At 41.8% G+C, this 21,432-nt stretch overlaps 1 protein-coding gene across 1 annotated transcript; it reads right to left on the bottom strand.

Annotated features, from left to right (window-relative positions):
- Window positions 1-2,064: 2,064 nt before the first annotated feature.
- Window positions 2,065-20,800, bottom strand: LOC128947916 (interleukin-2 receptor subunit alpha-like). The gene is made up of 8 exons (XM_054292437.1): window positions 20,743-20,800; window positions 16,197-16,717; window positions 7,453-7,647; window positions 7,121-7,243; window positions 6,607-6,837; window positions 4,815-4,868; window positions 3,881-3,953; window positions 2,065-2,589 (listed from the first exon to the last, which is right to left on the bottom strand). Exons 2-7 carry the CDS (start codon window positions 16,270-16,272, stop codon window positions 3,901-3,903), a joined length of 732 nt encoding a protein of 243 aa, XP_054148412.1. The 5' UTR covers window positions 16,273-16,717; window positions 20,743-20,800; the 3' UTR covers window positions 2,065-2,589; window positions 3,881-3,900.
- Between the last annotated feature and the right edge of the window lie 632 nt (window positions 20,801-21,432).

Below are 21,432 nucleotides of genomic sequence, written 5' to 3'. Positions count from 1 at the left end.
ACTTGACATTATTTTTTTAGGAACTGCTAATTTGTTATTCATTGTAAACTCAGAGCCTCAAAATGCTTCATAACCTAAAGAACCTTCCAAGGAGGCAGATACATATATCAAAGGGACCTAGGAGAGAAAATACACTCAAGATCAGCCTGATCTGTCTCAAGTGCTGGATGCATGGTTCTGCTGTGCCAGTGGGTTTGAGGGGTTTTACATCAGCTGCTGAAGAAGTCCAGAAAATGCCAACACCATTCACTGGCAGTACTGTACCTTGGGAGTGCAAGTTGGCATCCTTTTGTTTTTGTTTTCACATGAAGTTACATTTTCCCCCACTACCTTCACAAAATATTCAAAGCCCCAAGCAAATGAAATGGTGTGATATAAATATGATAGAAAAACCTGCAAGCTCAAGAAGGCTGAACCAGTGGTTCTGAGCTGGAAGTAAACAGGTTGCACTGCCTCCATCCTTCAGGGAGTAAATGCAGTGATTTATCTCTGCCCTTCCCTTGCTGGTTTATATGCAGGTGGAATTTAATTACTATGGCTACCCACAACCACTTTGTGTCTAGGTAAACTCTGGATCTTAGATATGTAAAAAGATTTAAAAGCAAGTGGTTTTATCTTGATTTTTGAGAGGAAAAAAAAGGAAAAGTGAGGAGAAGGTTTGGCTGCTGTCTTCCAGTTTCAAGCATGACAAGTCTTCAGAAAACAGCAGTTTAGGAGTATCAGACAGATTGTGATTATCAGTGAGCACAGGTGAGGAAGGCAGAACATGAGCCATTGATCACATGGTTTGGAAATGTATAAGCCAGCTCTTGTACATACACATGCAGGTATTCCAGGTTAACGCATCACATCCTTTTCTTTGAACAGCTGCAGAAAACTTGTTTTAAGCAGCCGTACTACTATAGGAAAAGGGGAAAAACACTTCGTGGGGTTTCACTGATTTATGGAATTGTTTATCCCAGAAAAAACCCAGAAGGGACATGAAACATCATCCAGTTCCAACTCCCTGCCATGAGCAGGGACACCTTCCACTATCCCAGGTTGCTCCAAGCCCTGTACAAACTGGCCTTGGACACTTCCAGGGATCCAGGGGCAGCCACAGCTTCTCTGGGCAGCCTGTGCCAGGGCCTCCCCAACCCGACAGTTAAGAATGTATCCCTAATATCCCATCTAACCCTGCTCTCTGGCAGTGGGAAACCATTCCCCCTTGTCCTGTCACTTCATGCCTATGTCCAAATTCTCTCTCACCCATAGGGTGAGAAGAACTGCTCTCCAAAGGGACTTGTTCCTCCTCACTGCCTGTCTGAGGCACAGATACATGCATTCATCCAGGTGAAACACATCTTATCCAGCTGATTGTGGCTAAAAAGAGGCAGAAGAATATCCAGACATTGCAAATTCCCAATAATACAAGAACCTGTCAAGTATTATGTGTGTTTGAGCCTGTCCTCAGATGACTTTGTGCTGGGCTCTCTTACTCTCTGCAGCTACGAAAGGAGCTGTCAGATTAATTGGCTGCCATGATCTGCATCATCCTTGTCTGAGCTGGAGGAATGATGGAGGAACTGTCATGGAAGGCACAAATCCAAAATAATTGGGAGGAGGGGAGTGATAAGGAATGCATGTATATAGCAAACCATAAGGGAATCCAGTCAGATTTTCAGCTGCAGTGCAGGGGGTGAAGGGGTTTAATTCTCAAGGGGAATAATTTGAGGAGAAAATTGTGCCTGTGCTTGACCCACCTGGATGGGGAAGAGGCAGGGGGACACCAGGTGTCCAGCAAAGCTGCTCTGTTTGTGGGGAGGATGGTATGTGGGCTGAAATGACAGTAGCACCATTTAGTGTGCTTGGGAGAATGGTCCATATGTGCTCCTGGTGGCTTGGGAGGGGCTGCAGTTATATTAGAAACACATCTGTGTGTGGTAGGAGGAGGAGAAGTGGGTTTGGGAAGCAGTTCCGGGCAGGGCTCTTTCTCCAGCAGGCAGTGATGGGGTGCAGTCCTCCTCTTAGTATTGGTGATATTTTTACCCGACCTCTGGGAGAAATGACAAGGAGGACTCCACCTTATCAGAAGGCTAATTAATTACTTTATTATACTATATTATTCTATATTATATTGCATTACATCTAAACTGAATCTGCACAAAGCACTCAGCTCAACTGCCCAGCATCTCATGACTGTCTGCTGACCCACAGTCTGCACACACACTTGGCCCTGACAGGCCAAGGAAACAAAACACCATCACTCTGGGTAAACCATCTCCACATTGCATTCTACTTTGGCACAACACAGGAGCAGAAAATGAGATAAGAATTGTTTTGATCATTCCTTTCTCTGCTTCTCTCACTGCTTCTCTCAGGTTCAGAGAATGTGAATCGCACAGTGTAGGTGGGAAGCCATGCTGTCCTCATAAGAGTTGAGCTGTAACATCTTCTGCCACCTTCACACGTTGGGTTTGAGTGTCCAGGCTTCCTCTTCATTTGCCACTGCTGATCTTGGGATCGCTGGTACAATCTTCTTTCTTCTGTGGCAAGTCATTATTTTCACAAGTTTGCATCTGAATGCCACAAATCCCTGAGAAGTCTTCCCTACAACAGGAAACCCACTTTACAGATGGGAAGACACAGGTTTTCTATGGCTTCTTCTATATTTACTATGAAAAACAACAGAGTAATTTTGCAGGAGACACCATTTAGGGTGTCAGTTGCTCTTTCATTTGTCTGTTACTATTTCATCTGGCATTGGCTATTTCGCCTCTGTTCCACCACAGAGCCAGTACAATGTAGATCATTCTTGACACTTTGTCCCATAGCACATTTTCAGAAATCCTAAAATGGCCCAGGCAACCTGCACTATGGTTGACTACCTTCACTAAAGCACATTTCAAAGCATTGTTTTCACTTTCTATGGCTTTATCCAGCCATGAATTGACAAAAATTCACTTTTAGTGTGGTTTCACAAGGTCCTCCCATCCCACTTTTCAAGAAAAATCCCCATTCAGCTAAGAAGCAGCAGTGATTAGTAAGGAACATGAAGAGAAACAGGGATGAGGATTAGCAAAGAGAGAGGAGAAGAGGAGAATTCCCAAATGTTAAATAGGAACATCTTGGCTCAACTAGGCAGGGGAGCCTGTGAACAGGAACAGCCTTGGTGCATCTCAGTGTAGTAACAGAAACAGGAAGGAGGCCAGACTGAAATAAATCTGAAGTACAAAGTTGTCATGACACAACTCTGAAATTAGAGGGATGAAGTTAACAGAATTATGTGGTTGTGTTGGTAGATGCTCCCCCAGACTTCCCACAGTTTGGCCAGAGAGAAAAAACTGATTGCATAATCTATCTGAAACAACGTATTTGCATAGTTAAGCTTAATTTTCCCACAGAATTAATCTCCCACCCATTATTTGAACTGCCATTCTCAGTTCCGCAATGACTGGGACAAAGACTGCTTTTTAGAATTACAGAATCACAGAATGATTTGTGTTGGAAGTGGTCTTAAAGCCCATCTCATTCCATTCCCTTGCCATGGGCAGGGACACCTTCGGACACCTTCCACTATCCCAGGTTGCTCCAAACTCCATCCAACCTGGCCTTGGACACTTCCAGGGATGAGTCCACAACCTCTCTGGGCAACGTGTTCTAAGATTTGTTTATTTCAAAAGCTCTGATTCCTCTTCTTTTTTTTTTTTTTTTTTTTTTTTGTGCCAGTATTTAACAGCTAAATCAGACAATCCCAAAATCCAGGGTCATATTTAACATCACAGAGGATGTCCAGAAATCTCAGCAGTGCAATAGGGAAAGGCTGATCCAGTTGACAACTCTTCCACCTCTAGGGATTTTTTGGTTAGATTTCATGTTTTCCTCATTCTGTCTCACTTACCTTATTGGCTGCTTGGTCAGTCACACAAAGGCAGTGGAAATGATAAGCAGAATGAACCAGATAGCTGTAAAACCTGAAAATTAATATGGTTAGCAGCTGGAGTTATCTTTGTTATTACATTTACTCCATCTGGGACAAACAGGCAAGATTAGGGATAGGGTCTCATTTTGCCCCTCTGCCCAGAGGCAGGAATTTTTCCATGTTTCCCCATTGCTCCCTGGACCCAACCAGAGGGGACTTGGGCAACTAGAGATTGACCACAGTCAAATAACCAGGGACTGCTGATGTTGTGGTCTCTGGAGTAGTTTGCAAAACTCCTCCTTCCTTTCTTTCACCTCACTCCATTGTTCCTTCTCACCATAATGTGCACTACTGTTTTCGACAGACTCCAGCTGGAATCAAGAGCCCTTGTGCAAAGTCTTGAGCATGTGCACAGTCAGACATAATTTCTATTTCATCAGCTAATGGCTGAGTGGAAGATGGGGAAGGGGGAGAAGAAAATCTCTTCAGACTGATCTAATGTTCTATTTGCCCATCTTTTTTATTCCTTTGAAAATGTGAAAAAACCTCAGCATTTAAATATTTACATTTTTTTCTGTCTTTTTCCAATTGAAGTGATTCACTGAATTCACAGAAAGTCTCAGAGAAGAATCTGAAAATGGTTCCATTTAAAAAACCAGACTTTTGGTTGATCTATTTTCTTTTACATTCCTTACAAATATTTGAAAATTTCTTTATAAAAGCTTAAGTGCTTAAACAATCTGTTTATACTGTCTTTACTAACTTCTCACACAATACATGGGTATAGATTTGTCTTGCAGCATATTTAGTGGCTCTTCTAACAGAAATGGATCTCTCTGGAATAGAACACCAAACTGAAAGACCAACTAAGTGCTCTGGGTAGTGGAGTGAAGTCTTTAATAAAATGGCATACCTGTCACTGGCAGTGTCCCTGATGAGGAAGGGAAAGAGGACAGAAGATTCAAACCTATGGAGAGAGAGAAATTCTTGATTTTTGTATCAATTTGTTCTTCTGATGAAGAGCACACCAGTGATGAGGACAGAGTCAGGCAAAGAGCCAGCTCATCCCAGCACCAAAGCAGTTCCAAGGGTGGAGTCTGACAGCTCTCCCTCTGCACAGAACACTTTAAAATGGCCATGTTTGTTTCTTGGCCATTAACAGATCTTTCCAGCCTGGATACCAGCATATCTGCTGACATGATACCTGTTAACAGTGGCATGAAGTGAACTAGAATGGGATCCATCTAAGAGCTTTACTTCATATAAGAGTGGAAGGATGACTTTCAAAGTGTCAAGCTAGTACTTGAAAACATTATTTCAACCAGGACCTGGTTTTGTCCAGAAATGTAAGCTAAACCTTCCCTGGTGCAAGAAATTAATTGAATTTCTCTCTTATCCTGAAAGGGAAGGTCTGAACTTGCCCTAATATGGGGCAAGATTTTTAACAAGGTGTCCTGTAATAGTGGTTTCTTGATAAATTTTTTGCGCTGAATGCTGAAGGAGAACTGAGAAAGTTCCAGTCTCATTACAGACATCAGATTATAACAAATACAAAGTCAACACTTTAGGGGAATAAGCATTTGGTGCTCTATTTGCAAGGACCTGACCTTGCTAAGGTTTGGGAGCATTTTGCAGGAAACTGGAATTACTGTTCCATTAAATTAAAGGCAGTTATCCAGTTATCCAGTCCCATGTTTTTCACAATCCAAATTTAAAAATTCTAAAATATTTGCAATTTTAAAATAGATGTAATTCCAATAGGCTGTATTATTTTCTAGGACTGGTTTGTTGAAGGGCTGTATCTATCACAGCAAGAAATTCTTTTATCTGGATTGCACCAAGTGAAATTTTCAATGGTGGAAAAGACCAGACACCAAAATGTGACTTCTGAACCAGGAACACTCTGAACGAGGCACCACAGGGGAATAGATCTATGAAATAGGGGAGAAAGTGCTGGGCTGATGCTAAACAGTGTGTGCAGTGGTCTGGTGTGGTCACAAGGCTGGAATGACAAAATAGGCTGAATTTATCATTGACAGCCATTCATTTTACAGATATAAAAGCCACAATAAACTTTCACAAAGCAGAAATCTGTACATTTTCCTAGAAATGTGTGGAGTTTTCTCCCATGAGTAGGGACACCTATTTCATGGTTACTTCCCAAGGGATTGAGTGAAGGAATCTTCACTCTAATGTCTGTGTACATTATCATCATATCAGTGGTAAGTTATATTTGACTCCTAATCAATACTATTTCTTTTGTTGGCTTTAATAAAGGTATCTTGATACAGTTTTATATTATGCTATAATCTGCTAGTAGTTATTTTAATTTTATACTGGATAGTAAGTAAATCTGATGAAAGTCTTCTGTCCATTACCTCCTCTTCATTTGTCTTAATAAACAATTCCTTTTTCTATAAATACATCTGATTTTCCACCAATTGAACTTGCAGGACAGAGGGATTCCTTAAATTTAAACTGTTGACAAAATCTGAGGCTAAGGAAGGATTTGCCTTCTTTTCAGCCCCTTTCTGGGAAGGTGTTTGAATACACAAGGGAGTTCTTTCTTCCCCTCAGTGGCAGGGCTTCTTCAGTTAACTTTTTTGAAGCTCCCACTTTCCCCATGACAGCTGGGGGGTCTGAACTCCACATGAGCAGGCCAGGACATTGCTGTGGTGTAACCACAACCATCACAACCATCTTACCTGGCTCGATGGTCTGTGGTGGCCACTGGGTGCTGTCATTGGTGCATCTCATGTCAAGGGGAGTCCAGAAGATTTTACCATTCTCCTCCTTGCACGTCCTGTTGCCAAAGGTGGGGGGTATCTTATCATAACCTGTCTGGCATTTGAAATGTAAGACTTGTCCCACGTAATGACGCTGTTGGGGCAGCCTTATGAAGGCATGTGGAATAGTCTTGGGAGGACCACAGAAACCTGTGGGAGCACAAGGCAGCACATGGTTAAAGCAGACAGATTTTCCATGCTGCTTCTGTTCTTGAAAATCTTGTGTTCTTAGGTAATATAAACAGGCAGGACATAGCAAGCCTTTCTAATTCTTGAGTAGGATGTCAAATACTCATTTGCTTTTACTGTATCACCTTATTCAGACAAGATATTACAGAAATAGTTTCTTTCGCTCTGCAAAATAATTAATTATTCACCATTTTTACACTAGTTCCATGGAAATCACCAGGAGAAGTATTGAATGAGCTCTTACCTTTTTGTTTGGACTCTGAAAGGTCTTCTTGCTTCTGGGGCGCAATGCTCATTGGTTCTAATTCTGGCTTCTGTGTCAGTTCTGACTCCATCATGGGAGCCCCTGACAACAATTTTTTCTTATCTGTGGTGAAATTACATTTGTTAAGTTACAGTAAGACAAATATCAGAACAAAGTGCCAGAACACCCAAGCTTCTAGAGGTTGGATAAAACTGCATCAAGTTCTAACTTAGAAAAATAAGCACAAAAGATCTTTTGTTAATGTTTTATACCAAGTTACACATGGAGGAGAAACACCTCTATGTATAGAAAAAAACCCAACACTCACTCACCCAAGCATTTAAATGGTTTTATTCCTTTGTATATCCAAACAGCTCCCTGCTGTTCAATCTTACACTCAATTCCTTGGTATGTACCAGGTTCTCTGTCATAGCCAGGCTCACACGCATAGTACAGTTTGGTTGGTGGTGGATACATGTCAGCAGTAACATCAGCAAATTCAGTCACTGGAAGACGTGGGCATGCACCTGCAAATAGAAAGCCTGAGAATCAGGACAGCCTGGCATTTTACTTTATGGATCAAGGACTGCCCTGTTCTCAATACCAGACATGTCCAGCAGATGGACAACATGAAACATTTTCTTAATGAAGAGTCATTATTATCAACATTTTCTTAATGAAGCTGTTAATAATTGTTTTGGAAAGCAGCTACCACCACCAGAGTGTGCAGCCCTCAGTCTATGGAGTGAGGCATAATAGGCAAAATAAACAATTAAAAGTTGCAATTGTCTATAAGCAAACATTGGGAATGGGCACAGACTTTCCGTTCTGTCTGAGGACACCAAAGAGCAGATTACTGTGAAATAAGTTTGCAAACCTAAATATAACTTGTCCCAAAACACGGATGTGAAGTGTTGTGTCATCAGCAAATCATATCTAAATGTACTTCTCAATCAGTTGGAATGAATTCAGTTAGATCATTTCAGTGCACTCAAAAAGCCTGCTCAAGCTGAGCTGGGGATCCAGAGGTTGATAAAGGCACTACTTAATGATTATTTAAGGTCTAAAGGCTGAGAAATTAAAGAATCACATAGTCTGGTTGCACCAGGCCTGGCACTCTGGATCTTTGGGTGCATGATCCATGGTCCTTTATGCTTATGCACAACAGCAACAGCTATCAGGACTGAAATTTCTTAGTCATCATATTCTCACATTTTCTGCAGCCATAATTAATGCAGACTTAGTAACCAGCAGGAATGACTGCCAAAGGCCCTCGAGTCCCTGAGAGCTGTTCATCATTTGGTGTCTGCCCTTGACTCCCAAAGTCCTTTCTCCTTGAAAGACCAACAGCAACTCAACCTGTGACTCCCAGCCCCAGCCCTGCAATGCCCTTTTCTTTCATTTCCTCACTTCGACATTTTCTGCCCTTTTTACTTTACTTTGTCTTGCTGTTTAGTAAGTCACAAAGTTTAAAGAAGGTTACAACGAAAGGTATGTGAGCAGTTTAACAGCTAATCTGCATAAAGGTTGTTTTAATCCCCTTGTACCTTTGTGTTATCAAAGGATTCGCCTTGTAAACGACATCAGACTGTGGCTTTGAGAGAAGCGACTGCACCCGAAATAGTTAACCGCATGTTTTACCACAGACTGTCAGGGTGATTAAAATTAAAGAGTTATCAGATCAGCAGCAAGTTGAGATCATGTACTCTCACTTTCCCTGAAAGCTAAAAGCTTGTTTCCCTCAAGACTTCAAAAGCCTCTTTGAAGCAGATTGCAGATCTGAATCTCAGCATAAGGCACTCCAACCTACAACTCATTAGTCTCTTCTTAAGAAAACCCACAACGTTTAACCAACTCATCATAAAGGGCAAACATTCTTTTAATTGATGATCAGATGTTGGTTCTTCTGAACTTGCACACATCAGACAGAGATTGTTCAGAAATGGTGCACTTGAGAGAAGGTGAACATCCACGTTGCAGCTGGATCACACACAGCCTTTCTTGGATCCAGCCTTTTCATTTCATCCACATTTCTCAAGTTCTTGTCTTCTCACATCTAAATAACTGCAGTATCTTCTTTGACCTTTACAACCATATTCCTTTCTCCGATCCAGAAAGAATTTTGGAAGAGGAATTTCCCAGGTCTTGTTGTGACCTTGTGCCAGCCTCCCTTTGACTTTTAACTGCTTCATTGTCACATAAAATATTTTGCTCCCTTTTTCAAGAACTGTCTCCTTTGCAACCATCATAACCTTTTAAAACACTGGCTTCTCCTCCCATACTTCTCACCAATGTGCTTGATCAAAATTGTCAACTTTTGGGTTTATTGTTGCACCAGTCCTCACACTGGAGGAGCTGTGAATGAATACAGATATTGCAAAATATCCTTTGCTATGATTGCTCTTGTCTCAAAATATCTTATATATCTTCAGAAGTGCTTATCTTTATGTGGTTTACACTCCTCTTTCTAGAAAAAGTAGGCACTCAGCATGTAATCCATGCACCCTGCTGCCAGGCAGTTTTAGGGAGCAAAAAGATCCTCCCTGAGCCTCCTTTTCTCCAGGCTGAGCTCCCCCAGATCCCTCAGCCTCTCCTCATCAGACCTGTGCTCCAGACCCTTCCCCAGCTCCACTGGACCTGTTCCAGCACTTCCACGTCTTTCTTCAGTTTCATGTCATGGCACCTCCTGGAACAGTTTGGGAAGATGCAGAGAGGATGCAGACCTGGTGAGGTCAGGACCATACTGACCTCTGGAGTGAATTGTGCCTAAAACTTCATTCCATCTTTATGCCCAAGGAAACTACATGGTTTGCCACTAAAAAAATCAACATCCTTGCTGTGTGAGTGGTAAAATAGCCAAGGCATTGGAAGAATCCAGGGAGTAGGGAATGGCAGGGTGGATTTTTTTTCTTCACCAGATTTCTGACTTTTTACATTTTTAAGGGAGATTAGCTTTGGTTTTTTGGGGTTTTTTTTGTTGTTTTTCACCTTGCTGGTAATTAGCCAATCAACTTGATTTGGCATGATATTAAAATGTCCATCTTTTAAAAGGCCAGCCCATCTGGGCATAACCTGCCTCACAGCCTGTAGTGTTTTGCACAGTTCAGCTTTCCCTGGATTCTGCATCCCTTCTCAGCTTCTCCAGGGTTGCAATCCTGCTATTACTGGTTTGAAATACTGCCCTTACATTACCTTGAGATGTCTTGATGTTTTGTTTGCCTCCTCATTTTCCCTCTACATTTATTCCAATTTTTCATCCCCATGACAAAGTGTTGTGTGCCACTATTTCCTTCTCTTGCTGTCCTGATGTCCACTGTTCTCTCATTCCTTCATTCACAAAATTCATCAGCCCCTACCAATTATTCTCACTTCCCACACTCCAAAAGTGTCCTGGCACTCCATTTCTCTGCACTTGGAGGCAGTAAATGGGCGAAACAGATAAGCTGGTGTAATTGTGCTCTCAGGGATTTAGCCTTTCTGTTAGTTGCAGAATTATGAGAACAGTTAGCTCTCCTAAAGCAGATGGGAATTCCTGTTTCTCTTCATATTCACGGATTTTTGGAGCCTACATCTTTTGTGGAAGTTCTGGAGGTGGTTTCAATTATTATGATGGATTGGATGGAGACAAACCCTTAGAATAAGGAGGCTTGTGTATTGAAACAATAGACAGCCATGAAGCATAACAATTAAAAAGTAGTTATTGGTTCTGCTGGAGTGCTCCCTAAATTAAGTTTGAAAAGTTTTTTGAGATCTGCAAGCCTTGTCATCTGTGCCAACAGATAGGTGTGAGCTGGGGTGTTGATGCCCTTTGAGATGTCTCACGGCATCTGGGATTTCCACACGAGCTGTCAGATATCAGACAGGAGATACTGGAGGGAAAGAAACCCAGCATCTAAATCAGCATCAGCACTTTCAGATTTCTTCCCTCACATTTCCCATTCACCTCTGTTAGTCACCCAACCACAAAACTGCTCTTGGTGGGTGTGCTGGCAATACCAGGCTTCATGAAACCCTCCCTCCTGTTTCTCTTCCATGTCTGAGCTGGCAGAGCAGTGATAGATGAGGCTCTAAAACAACACCTTTAGTCCACAAGAAGTGAGTGTGGAAAATTCGTAACAGGTATTTTTAGTGCTAGGTAAAACACAGACAGTGAGTCACGCCACACTAACCTAAACTCAGAACTTCCTCTGTCACGTGGCTGTGTGTCACCACTGACACTACTCTGATCTCAAGTTAAAGCAGCAAGGTGCAAAAATAGGACAATTTTCCCCTTACTACAAAGGCAGTAGGATGGGATTGGTAGGAACCTGGATGCTCTGAAGTTTTGGGCAGAAGCAGTGGAAGAAACCAGGCACTGCACACACATGCCCAGTTCAGAGATGAAGAGCACCTCTCCCCAGAGACAGCAACAAATCAAATCAAGTGAAAATGAAGATTTATTTTTTCCCCAGCTGTGCCTGAAAAGCTAAATCAGCCCCGGGGATTTATGTGCTGTGAGAAACTGGGAGCTCTAAATGGTGCAGTCTCATGAAGATGAAACTGATACAGGCAAGGCGAAGGAATTGATACCAACAACAGGACTGAAATGGTAATGAACTTTTTCTTACTTCAAAACTTATTCCCCAAGGATCCTTTAACAAGCAAGCCTCAGCTCTGCAGGATTCTTTCCCCCATTAATGTCATTTATTGCTTATGTGAATTTTTAAGATGGGAATAGATTCCAGATGTGGGGTTGGGGTACAGACCCCAATTTTATTGTAACTTGCCTGTGAGATCATAATTAACTGTTCATTAGATTATAGAGAGATTATCTTAAACAATAATTTGAGTAATAGTGAGTCTGCAGTAAGTGACAGAAATACAATGCAGATAAAGTGACCAGGCACAAGTTTTAATAAAAACAGCAATGGAGGAGAGACCAGCCTTAGGGGGATGGAGGTGGGTTTGAATATTCCCAGCAGTGGAGAACAAGAATGTCCTGTTCTAAGGATCTGGCAATTCAGTCCCTGCTGAGTTTGCTGTGCCAGATATCTCTGTTCAAAAAACAGTGTAAAATAAAGTGGAATATGAACTGGGACCACAGAAAACTGGGTTTGGGAAAAATGCATTTCTCTTACCTCTTGGTTTAATCCTGGTGAGCAGCTGTTTGCCATTGACCTATACAGTGGAATCTGATGCAAAAAAATTCCATATACAGCAAGGCTAAAGCAGGTTGCACAGTGGACTAAGCTTTGTCATGCAAAGCATAATTTAGCCTCAGGAATGTGACATTCTTAGCTCCTTCTGTGAGAAGCAGAGCTGGGCAAACCTCTCTAGAGACACCTAATTTACTTTCCAAAGCAAAGCTTTAAGGTGCTTCTTTCTTTTTATCAGCTGCAGTGGTGGAAGAACATTCTTCCATGCTGATATTGATAATCAGAGTGGTTTACCTGATGTATTGATAATCTCCCACCTCCCTAGCAGAGAGGCTGGGCTGGGGACTTGAACCCAGAATGTGGAATTGGAAGAGGAAATATTAGCAAAGAAGGAAGAGGAAGGAAAACTAGCCTGGGCACAGTGTGCTGCATAGAAAGTGTGCTAAGTAAAGCATGGGGTTTGTTTTTGTTTCTGGGTGTTTATAACATCCTTGGTTCTGTGGTAAAGCCACAGAGCTCACTCTGAATGCAACCACGGCACATGGTTTTGTAGCAGAGCACAGAGCCAAGTTTTGAGAATATCATACATGAAAGCCTTGTTTTGGTGTGTGACACTTCTGCTTAAATAGATCATCTCAGTAACCCACATGTCTTTGATATTTTCATCTGAAAAGAAACAAAAACTGTCTTTTTAAACAACAGAAGAGATAGATTCTTTCCTTTGTCTGAAATTTTCTCAGCCTTGCCTTTTGTAGGGCTGAAAGGGCAGTAGAGAATATCCTTTCTGAAAAGAATTGAATGGTCTGACAAGTGTGTGTCCCAGTCTTGGAAAAGTGAAGGAAAAAAGGTCTAGTGGGGAAATTTTGATTTCAAATATGCCCTAAGGACTCATCTCACTTGACTTAGGGACTTAGCACAGTCATGGAACTTTGCCCTGGAGATCTCAAAAGCGAAATGAAAGTTTTCTGCACATGAACATGATTCTTCTGATGTCATAAATGAAGTGTTTTTCCACATAGAGAGGGTTATATATTCTTTATGTGAAGGCTTACACTTTACAAATCAAGAATATCAAGAAAAAGCAGCAGGTGACTGAGTGCTGCTCCCCTGGCAGGGCTGAGGAACAGGGAGTCAAGTGAGGGAAGTCATGGAAGGGCTTTGGAAATGTGAGTTTTGGGGAAGCATTGGAGGAGATGGAGCAAGGACTCAGTGAGCCACGTTGTTCCAAAATTCAGGACCAAGGTCAGGGAATGGAATCCGTGGGTAGAAAATATCCAGAAGCAGGGCTTTGAAATAGTATTAATAAAACAGGGAGAACAGGGCAGACAAAGCTGAAAGTTGAAGAGGTAGGGAGACTGAAATAACAACAATCTAAAGGCAACAGTGAGCAAAGTCAGGAGCAGTGGCTTTCTAGAAGTAGCTAAAGAGTGGATTTTTTTCTGCAATAAAAGGAAAAAGGACATTACATCTCACCTCTGATGAGGTGGGAAAACAATTCCTCCAGCTGAAGAAGCAGGTACTGCAGGATCTCTGTCTGTAATATCTGCTTTCCTCAGTAGCATCACACTTTTAAAACTTTTCTTTTTACATTTTTTTACTTGTAGCTACATATTGAGCCCTTTGTTGCTGAAGGCCACCGTAGCTGAAAGGTTTATAAAGGTATGTGCTCTCTAGTTGACCTTACAATAATCACTTGTCTGTGTTTGACAACTTTAATGTATTCTGCATTGCTTTTCAAATCCATGGGAGCCAGCACTAATATGCAAGTATAATGGGAAAGAAATCCCTCTCATTTTTACATGACTGAGATCTGGTACCCATCTTGTGTGAATGAAATTCACATGAATGAATTTCTTTCTTTTGTGAGTTCTAATCCTTTCCAGGTTTAAGTTGCAAATCTGTTCAGTGTATCCCTGTATGATGAACAGCAAGATGGGAAGGCTGTAGGAGCACAGAGCAGCTTTTACCTTGTGTTTGACCCTCACTTCAGGCTTCACCCTCATGCCTGCAGCTTCTAGGCACTGCTGCAGGATAAATGAGATAAATGTGATGCTCTTCACAGGAAAACCAGCATTTCTCTTCTTTTTAGCACTAAGGTGTAGTTTAATTTTTACTAAATGAATGATCATCCCATGCCTGAGCTTCCCCAGTCCCCCAGGACTTTTCCCTCTCAAAACTCTTTGAGAACTATCAGTGAAACTGTTCTGTAAAACAAATGACTTTTATTTCCTTCTCCCTCTAATTATTTTTATTCCTGATAGTGCATTTTGACAAACACCATCTAGGGCTGGATGTATTTACAAAACTGAACCTGCAGTGCTGGGACAAGCTGAAAATACTGAGGCAAAATAATAAAAAAAAGTACTGTATGTGCTGAGGCCTGGTTGATTTCTGATCAGTTTGACCCAGCCCCTTTCCCTTTGCTTTGCTTATGTCTATTCCCAGGTCTCTTTGTTGATTTCCCTAAGGAATTAAATCAACAGGTATTACAGCCACAATGCCTTAAATGTCTCCATGATTAAAAACCCCTAAATTGGTGAAAGGTGGTGTTTCTACCTTAGCATATTATTTGCAGGGAGAAATTTAAAATATATATATAAATATTATGTTTAAGCATTGGGAGAGACATTGAAAATAAGTATAGGAAGCTGAGGAAAGAAGAGCCTAGAAATACAGTGGGGAATGCAATCCTGTGCATTAATTCATTCAGTGGTGAATAAAATTACAAGAAATAGCATAAAATGCAACTGCTCTGAAACCTCTCGATTTTTTTTTCCAATAAAACAGAGCAGTTTCTGATAAACCAGAACTGCCAGAAAGAAATTTCACATGTTCCAGGCAGAGTAATTCAGAAAGTGTGATCTGGGGAACCTGACTCATCCCAGAACTGATCCCAGTGACACATCTCTGGCTGAGCAGCTCGTGGTGCTGCTCCTGCACGCAGCACCAAACACTTCCCCTGGGCTCTGGCTCCTCATCTGGCAGTGAAGGGAGAAGCTGCAGCATTTACTGGCAGAATAATGAGAATAAAATCACCTGGGGCTTCAACACTCCTGCAGGTCCTTCCTGCATTAATCAGTTCAGTCATTAGCAACACACTCTTCCCTTGAGGTGGCCAGCCCTGAGGAAAATTCCCAGCCCTGCTAAGGATGATCCATCAGCAGTTACAGCACCAGCATATCTGAGAGCCTGCCTCAGGCTGTGTCTGTTCGTACCTCTCAGCCTGGACATCATCATCAGACACAGAAAGAAATATCACATTTATGGAGCGCTGAGAATGGAAGGGATTTTTTCCCCCTGCCTTTGAACAAAGCAGTTTAAATTTAAATACACTAATGCATCACCAGACCATTTTTCAATGCACCCACTTGTCATGATAAATAAGCCAAATCTAAGCAGTGTCACCATTTATAAATGTGTAAAATTATGCTGAATTGGATTAGCTGTCTCTATTCACAGTTTATAGGCACTGCTGATTGAAAGGCATGGCTGAAAAAGTATTTCATTTCTATAGTATCCATAGCAAATTTGGATGGTGTCTTTTAACTAATAGCATTGCCATCAATTTTACCTACAGGGGTGCTGGCATTTCAGTGTCTATTTTTGTTTCCTAAAGTTACAAGCAAAATGGAAAAAGGAAATTCAAAGGGCCGCCTCAGGCTGCTTTGATCTGCCCACTGTTCCAGTGATGGGTTGGAGGATACATACATTAGTCAGACAAAAAATATCCTCTAAAGCTCTGGATTTTCTGCAGTTGACAGCTTGTGGGCACAGAACCCATTTCTCTCATTTCCTTAGAATAATAAATTCCTTAAGCTCCTTAGCACCTTTCCTTTGCTGAAAGGAGTCAGGATGTTGCGATTAAGTTTTGGTGCCTCTAACAGCCACCAAAAAACCCAAACCATTTCTTCCCTCCCCAAAAGGCAAAAAGAGTCTTTTACCTGTCCTGTTCCCCTTGCTGAATCCAAACAAGAGCCACATCAAAAGCCACTTGTGCTCCATGGGACTTGTCCCCATCTTTTCTCCACACCTCTGGGGATGGTGAAGTTTCTCAGAAGCGATGAGCTGTTGCCAGCCAAGCCAAGGAGCTGTTACTGCCTGATGAGGCTGTCTGGCAGCATCACCCACGTGTGCAGAGAGGGCTTTGGTCAGCAAATCATCATTTTGCTGGCTCCACAGGAAAGAACAAAGGCTGCTTTCTGTTCTGGTATTAGTCTGTTATCCAGGAAACCAAAGTCGATGCTCAGCGTGCCATCGTATATAGGAAGTGGTTTGACACATCAGAGCTCCTGGCTCCACAGCTCTTTCACATTTCACTACAGCTGAGGTCAGTAGGAGCAGGAAGATTTTAATAGGTTTGTTCAGGCACTCAGCCCCAAATCTGTGTCTGGACAGGCATTAGAGATGGACCAGGGGCTGTGGAATAGATGTCTGGTGTGTGACAATGGATCTCAGGCTCTACCTGCAAAGAAAAGGTTCCATGGCTCACCCTTTTGGGTTTCAGAGGTGAGACAGAGTAAAGATCCATTCTAAATTAAGTGAAGCGTCTAAGAAAAGTGAAAAGTCTGTGAAGCCAAAGCTGAAAGAAAAACTCGCATGCCGAGACAGCAAAGAGACAGAGAAAGAAAACCAGAAAAGACCACAAAGTCGATTTGCCCCCGACTTAGAAATTCCTTTGATAAAGAAGAACTGGTGCTAAATGTCACGCAGAAAGAATATGTATGAACTTATTGTAAAACTGTATGCATATGCATTTAGAAAGGAGATAAAAGAAGACCAGAAGCACGCTTGCCTTTTTAAGAGACTTGCGTCTGGCGCACCTCGTAATAAAAACATACCGAGCTTTACAACTTTTACAAAGTTGTGAAGTTTCTTCTTTTCTCCGCAAAACATTATGGCACCCCAGATAAGACTTCTCTGTCCTCGCAAGGGCAGGGGAGATAAACAGACCTCCAAGGCGTGCCCCAAGATTTTTTTCCTGGTGGGGCTCCGCTCATCTCAACTCGCCACCTGCAAAGACAGACAAGAACCTGCTAGCCTGCAGAAGAAGATACAGTATGTACTGAGGAGCCCCCAGGGGAAGGAAAAGAGAGCAAAAGAGTACACCACCCAGAGACATCTGGGTTCAGCTGATAGAGCAGCTGTATTAGAGACGGGGTTCATCGTTCTGATAGAGCAGACCGCAAGCAGTTCTAGGAGTGAGCCGAGTGAACCCGTGTATGTGTGTATTAAGAGTTCATCGTTCTGATAGAGCAGAACCGCTAGAAGCTCTAGGAGTGAGCCGAGTGAACCCATGTATGTGTGTTGAGAGTTCATTGTTCTGATGGAGCAGAACTGCTGAGCCCGTGTGTGTTTTGTTTGTGTGTGTGTGTAATGTCCAGACACTGTGTTGCTATATAGTTAATGTGCGCATTGTGTAGTCAGTGCACTGTGTTTGCTATCGTGCAAGTGTATAAGTGTACAGTGTATAAAAGAGAGTAGAGCTACAGTGCTATACGGTGCGAAGGAGGCCAGTACTACTCGTGTTTGAAGCAGCCAAGTGAAACCTAAAGCACCAGCTGCAGCAAGCTGTAGAAGCAAAGAAAGAAGTGGCCTGCAGAGAAGCGAGTAGAAGACTGTCAGTAATAATATTTATCGTGTTTAAATGTAGTAATTTGTGTAGATTTAGTACATTTTAACCGTAAGTATGAGCTCAGAGAGTTCCTTTGCCTTAGATGTTGTTATGTTTGCCCAATTATCCCATCATAAAAAGGCCAAACAATATTAAAAGTAGTAACAATTTTAATTAAATAGTTTAGAAAATATATGAACAAGGGATAATTTGGTTCAAATAATAGCGCATAAGCAAAAACAACCGTGGGGTATGGAGGGCAGGGTTCAATGACCCTTGCCACTTCACGTACAAGCTTGCCAAGTGGAAGTCACCCCTTATATGCCATATGTGAATGCCATCTCCTCCCATTTCCGGTTCGTCACTTTTCTGTCTCTGCCTTCATTACCACCTTTACCACGCATGCGCCACCACTCGGTTTGGTGGTCGCACAAGTCTTTGGGGGTCGTCACTGATGAAGGCCCTGTAGTCTTCTTCGTTGTCCTTTAATTCACCTTTGGGTTACACATGCGCACCAAGCCAGTACAATGTAAGCCAAGACTAACGTATCACTGCATCTACATATCAAGGCAATAAGTCCCTTATAATTAGCATTTTCTTGGACCCAACCAGGTTCTTGGTCATTTTTAGCAACTGTATCTTCAGCTTCTTTCCTGTGGTCCTTGAAAACATCTGCTGGGAAGGGGGGGTAGGTGGAGCCCCTCCTTTCCCTCTCTTCTTTGGCATTACAACTTTTTAACTATTAACTGTTTTATTATTCTCAAATATTAATTACTGTATCAATATTGATTACTGTTTCAATTTTTATCAGCATGAATCATACCTATTTATCACAATGTTTAGACTTGATCTCTAGACTGTGGGCTGTTATTTTGATTGTGTCCAAGAAAAATTGATGTGAGTAAATGCTGAATTATGGTATGCTGTGTTGTGTTGAGAAAAGTGAGCACTTTGAGAAATATGCCCTTTCCCAGTGATTTTGTGTAGTGATTTTCTTCCGCTGCATTGTAGTAATATGATTCTCAGATTGTATAGTAGTGTTTGCAGAGATTTTAAGATTTTGTTGCAACAAGAGTGGCATTTTACATAAGAGAACTATAGTACAGTGATTTATGCCTAATTACCATAAAGCGAGTTAAAAGAATTCCAAGAATTCTCCCCCTCACAGCAATTCAAGCCTTAGCTCTAGTGAATTTGAGATAAAGGGGAAGAGTGCATGTGTCTGTGAGCATATCAGAGTTTCGGCTGTGACTAGCACAGCCTTTTTGCAAAGCAGTAAAACAAGTGTAAGTAGACACAGTGTTTAATTAAATTGTGCAAGAAGAGAACTAGAAAAGACTGATATTTTGTTTGATCAGAACATAGTGTCTACGTCACGTTTTTGATTAGCATGCTGTGTGAGGTGACAGTGGCTGTCCCCTGGGCACAGGGACAGCTCTGGCTGCCCCGTCTCCCCAGAGAACACGAGAATGACCTGTGAGCAAAAGCTAGATGTGCAAGTATTATTGCAGTGCAGTGTTTATGAGAAACACTGGTATTGCTGTTTTGCTGTTCTAATAAGTGTCAGGGCACATGTCCCGAGTGTAAATTAGAAGTTTCTAGTCAAGCAGATTCAGAACCTAAAGTCTTAAAGCTTGTGTGTGGGAATCACATCTGATACCTGCCACCTAGAGCTGTGTGTGTGTAAGAAGAAAACTGAGAAACTACTGTGAAAGGCTGTGAAAAGAAGTTTGAGTAGAAGCGAGATAAGGCAAGGAGAAAGAGGTAATGAGAACTGACCAGAGCAAACGCAAACAAGTTCCTAAATTAGCCCCTTTTGGGAGGGGCTCACTGAGAAGAAGTTGCCAGTAAGAGCAGCTCAGAAAATAAAGGGATTTATAATACTTCATTGCTGTTAGTACTATTTAAAAATAAGAAGATAAATGAGATAGAGTTTTTTGCATGCTGATATGTCTTTTTGTTTTAAGAAATCACCCAGAATGGCAAAGAGACTGTGAGATCAGACCGCCCTCTAGTCTTGGCCCTTAAAAAAGAAAACAAAGCAAAGAGAAAGCAAATCAAACATGTTGTTCAGCATGCAGCATAAGATAGCAATGAATGAAATCAAGCAAAGATTATCATGCTGAAATGCAAAGCAATCACAGTTCGCAAAATGAGTACATATGATTTGCTAAAAGCTCCTCCCAAGGTAAGGGAGGAAGGGTAAAGATGACCTCCCCAAAAGGGAAGACTTTTTGTCAGCACAAGGGCCATATATTCAGTTTTAAATAAAGCTTTAGTACCTGTGGAGAATGTTTATGTTGTAGTGTGAGAAATGAACAACTGGCCAGTCTGAGAAGGCATACTTGTGCAAACCTTTAAAGTAACATGTGTACTATGTGTACCTAAAAGCTTTTGTACAATTCGCTCAATTTGCTAAACATTCTCAAATGAGAAAAGTTACTCTAGAAGCAAATGATATAAAGAAGTTAGGCTTAACATTAACAGACACTGAAATTAAAGGCATTAGTAAAGAGATATTAGAATAAGTAAATAAGTGTTTTCAAGAGTATGAGCCTCTGCTGTACCAGGGAGAGTGAAAGATGCTCCCCCATGAGCATCAAGCATAAAGAAAGAACACAACTAGTGAGAACTGAGTAGTACCCTCAAAAAGAAGATAAGGAAAGAATCAGCCCAATAACTGATAGTACTAGATTAAGAGCTGTCAATAAGATAGCAAAAAATTTATACCCTGTGGTAGCAAATCCATAGACTTTACCAACTCGTTTAACACCTGAGCTAACCTGGTTCACTGTTTTAAGCCTAAGAGATGCCTTCTTTTGCCTCCCTATCCACGAAGCCAGCCAGAAAATTTTTGCATTCAAACTCAAACTCACATAATCCATGTGCCTGAAAGCTTCAAAATTCCCCACTCTGATTAGAGAACAACTTGCAAAGACCCAGAGTCCCGGGAAGCTCCACAAGAAGAAAGAAAGCTGTTGCAGTACGTAGATGATCTTCTAGTAGCCACTCAGACGAGGGAAGCAGGAGAAGCCTGGACGGTAAGCCTTTTGAATTTCCTAAGACTCCAAAGATGCAGAGTCTCAAAGAAAAAGGCACAAGTAGTGAAACAGAAAGTAGTCTACCTAGAGTAAGAAGTGAGTGCTGAGCAACAGACTTTAAGGCAGGAAAGCCATATGCCAAACTTTGAAACCCCAGACAACGAAAGAACTCTGAACCTTCTTAGGCATGGTAAGGTAGTGCCAGCTGTTTATAATTATAGACTGTTCTCCAGACCCCTCTATGCTCTTATTGCCAATAGAAACTGAGATCTCCAGTAGACAAAAGACGCCACACGGGCCTTTCGCCAGCTAGAGAGAGTGCCCCCATGTCAGCTCCAGCTTTGAAACTTCCAGATGTAAGTCCGCAGTGCTCAAAGTAAAGGGTGGCCACTGGCTTTCAACACAGAAGTTTCTGAAATACCAAGCCATCATAGTAGAGCAAAATTATGTAGAGATCATAGTGACTAATATTGTCAACCCAGCTTCTTTTCTCAGCAGAAATCAAAGAGAAGCAGTACACCATGA

Source organism: Melozone crissalis, unplaced genomic scaffold, assembly GCF_028551555.1.
Source record: "Melozone crissalis strain CALT ecotype California unplaced genomic scaffold, PUWL_Pcris_2 ptg000110l_1, whole genome shotgun sequence".
Classification (NCBI taxonomy): Eukaryota; Metazoa; Chordata; class Aves; order Passeriformes; family Passerellidae; genus Melozone; species Melozone crissalis.
This window is presented reverse-complemented; position numbering and strand designations above follow the sequence as displayed.

Bases quoted from the DNA above. Each gene is read 5' to 3' on its own strand.
- LOC128947916 (XM_054292437.1), bottom strand. From the start codon at position 16,272: ATGGGGACAAGTCCCATGGAGCACAAGTGGCTTTTGATGTGGCTCTTG. The intron at 7,648-16,196 runs GTAAAAGACTCT...TTCTATTTGCAG, and splicing joins CAGCAAGGGGAACAGGACAG to GTGCATGCCCACGTCTTCCA. The intron at 6,838-7,120 runs GTAAGAGCTCAT...GTGCTCCCACAG, and splicing joins TTCAGAGTCCAAACAAAAAG to GTTTCTGTGGTCCTCCCAAG.